Here is a 6,000-nt window from a genome sequence, read left to right as displayed (position 1 = left end):
CTTCTGCATGACTCTATTTTCTCATTGCTGCCATTAATTTTTATTGCGTTTATTGTTAGGGCATGATGTATCTTTAACTGTTGGTTCCCGATCAATGAAAAGACAAAAACCTTGGCATTTAAAGCAGGCACTTTTTTCTCAGGGTGGTGCTGCTGACACTGGTTCCTTCCATCTGCTTTCTTATTACATCCTGCCCTCCTTCTATTGGTAGAGAGGAATTCAGCTTCTTCTGGTGCGCTAAAGTCATTCACGTTTCTCTTGTGCATAATAGATCTTGTAAACTGTAGGAATTCTGATGTGCTTCAGTGCACCGAACGGTAACAGATGAGCTGCTTTTGGGGAGAGCTGGAGTGCTCAGTCGGTCAGTAGTACAGTAGCAGGCTCACATGTGCGGATTGTTCCTGTGAGGTCAGAGGATCTGTTTATACTGCTGTCTGCTTGGGGAGGGGGGTGATGTGAGCAGTAGATATGCCTGTCAAAGTCAGTAGCAATTCTGGCAGAGGCTGCCCTCAGATTTGTAAATCTGCAATATTTTGATAAATGAGAGATGCTACTGTATAACTGAGATTTGTAGTGGACTGAGGAATGCTTGTTCTAGCTGCTGGAACTGACTGTAACTATATTGCCCTAGGAATACCATCATGGGGTCTACGGCTACAGAAATTGAAGAATTGGAAAACACCCCTTTTAAGTATCTCATAGGAGAACACACTGAAAAAATGTGGCAACGCCTGAAAGGAATGTGAGTAAGCTCTTTGCTTGGTTCTGTGTTTTTATTCCCATCACCCCACCCAAAATTTGAGTATTAACATGACTAATTGTTCGTAATATCTGACTTTGTGGATTAGTGTTTCCTTTAGCAAGGTTTTCTCTTAAAAAATAAAATGTGAGTCTCAGCTAACAACTTGCCTGAAGGATGGATAGTCTTTTTTGTACCTGTATGTTTAATATAGAGTAAGGTAACTCTGCGAATTCACTTCTCTGTTATAACACATGGCTTCTTATATACATTTTGTATATATTCTTTAGATACATGGTTTAGATATACAGAAAAGTAACTAGAAAAGCTGCTTGCCAGGGTACTTGCAGAAATAAAATTTCCTTCAGAAAAATGAAAAGATTACTACTGGTACATATTTCTCTGTGATTAGCTTTTGAAAAAACAAGGGCAGAATTAATGTGCTAATAAATACTTATATTCCACTGTGCTGTTTCTTTTTTGTAATTAATAATATTTATTTAAGAAAAAATGTGGTAAAAACACTAGTAGCATGCCAAACTTATTGGAGAGTTTTGGCTTTAAATTAACCAATTCACTTCTTCTGAGAGTACACAATAGTTCACGGTATACAGTATACTTTACTAAGTTGGGCCAAGAGATGTGCTTATGTCAAACATGAAATGTAAGTACCTGAGTCAAACTTTAATTGCATTGCTATTCACCTTGTTATTTAAACAGGATTTAAGTCTTTTTCTGTGTATGCTACTAATCTCTGTTTAGTGTTCCAGCACCCTATGTATACATGCTTTATTTTAATTATAATTTAAAAATCAGGTTAATACTTGGATAAAAATGTGCATTATGAATATATACGGGCCTGTAATTGTTTAGCATATTTGCAGATTTCAAATGAAAATATATTTGTTTGTTTATAATCATAGCTGAAAGAGTCCTATGCCATGAAAAAGAGAGATTTTTCTAGGGTTCATTTTTCTAATGCTGCATTTACATACTATTGTATAAAGTGCAACATCTGAGTAAATTTAATGTTACTGTTTTGATATCTATGATTTTTTTAAAGAAAAGTTATGTCAAACTTTGTTTAGAGGAAAAATTCCTTCCATTTTCCTCCACTTGAATGTATTTAATGATGTTTATATATTTAATAGTATTCTCTGTATATTTTTTTACACTTGAAGTAACACATGGCATTGCAGTGCACTAGTATAGAGCACACTAATAATGCAAACAACATTTAACAGGGAAGAACTTTTAAAAAGGAAGCCATCTTACATCATATGAATGAATTAGAGAAATATGTTTTCAAGATCCACTGAAGATCCAAAATTATAGTTTTTTGGTGAGGTAGTTCTCTAGGGAAACAAATAATCCTATGAAAGAAAGTAACAGCTTACAAAATTAATTAGCATAGATGAAAATTAAACATTGGTAGTCATCAGATGATTTGTCCTAACCTAATTAGTAGATGAACATCTGTACCGGAAAAATTATAGATCATATTACAACCTATTTTAGATTTTCTTCCCTTTAGCAGGACAGGATGTTTTTGCTTATTTGTTTGTTTTGTTTGTATTTGTTTTATTTTTCTGTAGTTACTTAAATGTATGAAAATGTATGGTAGTGAGTTTATGCATATGTCTTAAAAAATTTGGAAAGTGACTTTGTTTTTACCTGACATTTTAGAGCAGTTATCTGACTTTCACTTTATCAAGTGATCTCAAAGATCAATCTCATTTTATTTCAGTAGAGAGTAGTCAACAGTAGAGCTTTATTATTTGATTTCAGCATTGATGTAAGATCATGTATGTATTAAGTAAATATGGTGTTTTGTCTCCAGAGAGCCACTGAAGGAACATTTAGGGGAAAAATTATTGAAACTAGTTTTTTAAAAAATAATTATTATTACCGAACTGATTGAAATGACTGATTGCCTTTGCATCAAAGAAAGAAGGAATTTGCATTTTGGTACTACTACTTTAACTTGTACTTTGACTTAAGACATTTCCAGTATTCTAGGTTTAGAATTGTCAAAACAAGCAGCTCTAAATCTGAAATCTGCATGACTAATGACAACCAAATTGTTTAATTATGGTCTCTTGTATAGTCTGCATTCACAGCAGTGATATGAGGGTCTCCTTATTCTATTGCTGAAATTGTCTTGCTTATTTAAAATGTAATATAGACTCAAACAGGATTTTTAGCTTATTAAAATCTCTACTGCTAGAATTTCACTTTTTAAGAGTTGGCAATTAAAATTATGTTATTCATGAAAGCTATGAAATGATTTTGCAATAATTTTTTTAGTTAAAAAATACTCAATGAAGACTTTTAGATATTTGGAAAATGATTGTTTTCTACTTTTACTGTATCTAACTTCAAAGATATATTGATTTAATTCAACACAAGAGTCTGTTTTTAAGTAGGTTTATAATATGTACATTTTTTCAGGTTAAATAAAAATAGAGACAAAGGTTAGAGTAAAATAAAGTTTATTCAAATATACTTTAAATATGGAAACACGAACTACTGTAGGTAGATATTTATAGAAAATATTTTGTAAGTAATCATGTAACACAAGACTTTAGAATGCCCTTTTGAGTCCATAGAAATAATTTTTAAAATTTTATAACACATGTGAAACATCAGTAAACTAAATTAAAATATCAATTACTCTACCTTTTTGTTGATTTTTTTCATTGAGTCCATTTTAAATCTCCTTCATATAATATTTGAGACACCATATTCAGTGATATGCCAAGAAATTTCTTATTCCTTTGTGGAATCAAAAGTGAAACACTTTCCTCTTCCCATTTGTGATGTAGACTTGCATACTTTATTCTGTTAATTTTATTTTATAGTTATGACTTTTTTCTTTAGCTTTCTTCAATCCATCTTCTACCACCAATTTATCTCTCAATATGATAATTTAAATTCTACGCTATGACTCACCATCCATGATGTTGGAAACATTAGCAAATGCCTGTGGTATCATGCTCTTTATATACAACATTTAAAAAGAGTCATATACTTGTCCATAAGTTGTCAGTTGTTTAGGACCTGGAAAACACTTTCTATTTCTTCTGTCCTCACAGCATCTAATGAAATTTCTGGTTCAGAAGTTTTCTGTGACTCTGGGACCTGTACTAGTTTCTACAGACTAAGGACATTTTTCTAACACTAGTCTTTGCAGAGATTGTTAAGTTTATTGATTCCCATGAGGAACATTGATTTGAATATTTTGTATTTGTTTTCATTTATGCGGTTCCCACCCCCCCGCCCCCACCCAATTTTAGAAAGAATTCTTTTTTCTGTATCATGGTTCCGTTTTTTTTTTTTTAATGTAAAATTGCTCCACAACTGTGGATTTAAAAAGAAAAAAACATATTTAAAATTTTTTTAAGTTTATTTATTTTGAGAGAGTGAGTGAGCGGAGGAAGGGCAGAGAGAGAGGGAGTGAGTGAGAATCTCAGGCAGGCTTCGTGCTGCTAGCATGGAGCCTGATGTGGGAAGAGCAAGATTGTGACCTGAGCTGAAACCCAAGAATCAGACACCTAACGGATTGAGCCACCCAGGTGCCTCTAACCTCACTTAATATTTGAGAATTAACTTTGCTCATATAGATGCTTCTCTCCATATCTCTCTGTATCTAAACAAATGTCCAGATATTAAGATCTGGAACTGTGTATGCAACAGTTGAAAGACTTAAGCTTCTTTTTTCCTTTTTTCCTCTGATGAGTGGTAAACACAATCATCAGTAATGGAAGCATAAAATATAGAGAAGAAGAGAGTGAAGGAGAAAGGAAGAAATGTATAATAACCCTATAGCAAATTTAAAGTAACTGCAATTAGGGGCACCTGGGTGGCTCAGTCGGTTAAGCGTCTGACTTCAGCTCAGGTCATGATCTCACAGTTCATGGATTCGAGCCCTACGTTGGGCTCTGTGCTGATAGTTTAGAGCCTGGAGCCTGTCTTTGGATTCTGTGTCTCCCTCTCTCTCTGACCCTCCCCTGCTCATGCTGTCTCTCTCTGACTCTCAAAAATAAATAAAAAACATTAAAAAAATTTTTTTGAAGTAACTAATTAAAGAGCGCAGTGTTTTGAGCAGCTCTCAGATGCACTTGCCCAAACCCTCATCACCAAGAAGATGTAGCAGAAATACATATTTAGAATAAACATTGGCAAAACAGGTAAAATGACAGGAGCTATTAGCTGGAATTCATATATTAGCCGGGTACCAAACTGAATCGTGCTTTAGGATAAAGCAGCATTATAGACTAGACTTTACTATCCTACCTCTAGTCCTTTCCTTTCAAAGTTCAGCATTCTTCACAGAGTGCTCCTGTACCTGCTCGACATTTAGAGCCTCCTCTCTTGCCTCTCCTTATGTGGCCACCTCCCAGTCAGGCTCAAGGTTGCCCCAAAGAAATGTTGCATCTCAACCATCTGCATTTACTCATTTTGTTCTCTCTTCCCAAGGGAGCCACTCCTTTCTCCTTTCTCAGCTAGGGCTGCTCCTGCTCTCTGTGATGCTTTTAGAGATGTGTGGGGATGCTTCTGGTTATTGCAGTGCCTGAGGATGTTTCTGTATTCAGTGAGCAGCAGGGTTCAGGCATGATAAATGTCCTCCAGAGCTTGGGAAATTCCTTTGTCAGGAAGAATTGTCCTACTCAAAATGCTAATAAAGAACACTATTAAGAAATGCTCAAGGATCTCTTCTTAAATTTCACTTACAAAGGAAATCTTTTTTGACCTTTCTTACTAGGTCAGTTTCCTGTATTTGGCTCATAAAGTAACCTGGACTTCTTTTTTTATAACAAAATCTACCTTCACTATCGGACCACAAATTCTTGTGGGCACAAATCATGCTCATTGTGTTTGTTTTTGGATCCCCAGCACCAAGCACAATACCTGGCATGTAGGAGATCATGCAATGAATCATTTTCAATGAATGAATGAATAAAATTTGGAACCTTACAGTGGTTATAAAAGTTAGAGGATCAGTCAGGTTGCCAAAATAGAGCCTATGGTCAGGTTGGAGGAATAGAGAGAGATTCACAGAATAGGTAGGCATGGACAAGATCGAGGGAAGTAATATTTGCTCATCATCTACTAGTTGTCAGAACTTTCCAAATATAACATATCTATATGCTTATTTACTTTTCCAACAATTTCAAAAAGTAATTATCCTAAATTGGCTAAATAGCTAGTGTCTGGTGAAGCTTCCATTTAAATACAGATTTGTCTACCTCTAAGGCTTT

At 34.6% G+C, this 6,000-nt stretch overlaps 1 protein-coding gene across 2 annotated transcripts in view; it reads left to right on the top strand.

Annotated features, from left to right (window-relative positions):
* Nucleotides 1–321: 321 nt before the first annotated feature.
* PDE1A (phosphodiesterase 1A) overlaps nt 322–6,000 on the top strand; it is a 322,853-nt gene continuing 317,174 nt past the window's right edge. For both annotated transcript variants that reach the window (XM_039239650.1, XM_039239651.1), the window contains exons 1-2: nt 322–408; nt 632–742. In XM_039239650.1, coding sequence (XP_039095581.1) covers nt 642–742 — 101 coding nt within the window. In that variant the 5' untranslated portion in view covers nt 322–408; nt 632–641. The remainder of the gene's footprint in view (nt 409–631; nt 743–6,000) is intronic.

Source organism: Hyaena hyaena, unplaced genomic scaffold (assembly GCF_003009895.1).
Source record: "Hyaena hyaena isolate Hyena2069 unplaced genomic scaffold, ASM300989v1 scaffold_159, whole genome shotgun sequence".
In the NCBI taxonomy this organism is placed as follows: Eukaryota; Metazoa; Chordata; class Mammalia; order Carnivora; family Hyaenidae; genus Hyaena; species Hyaena hyaena.
The sequence above is the reverse complement of the archived record's forward strand: the minus strand, read 5'-3'. Positions and strand labels throughout refer to the sequence as shown.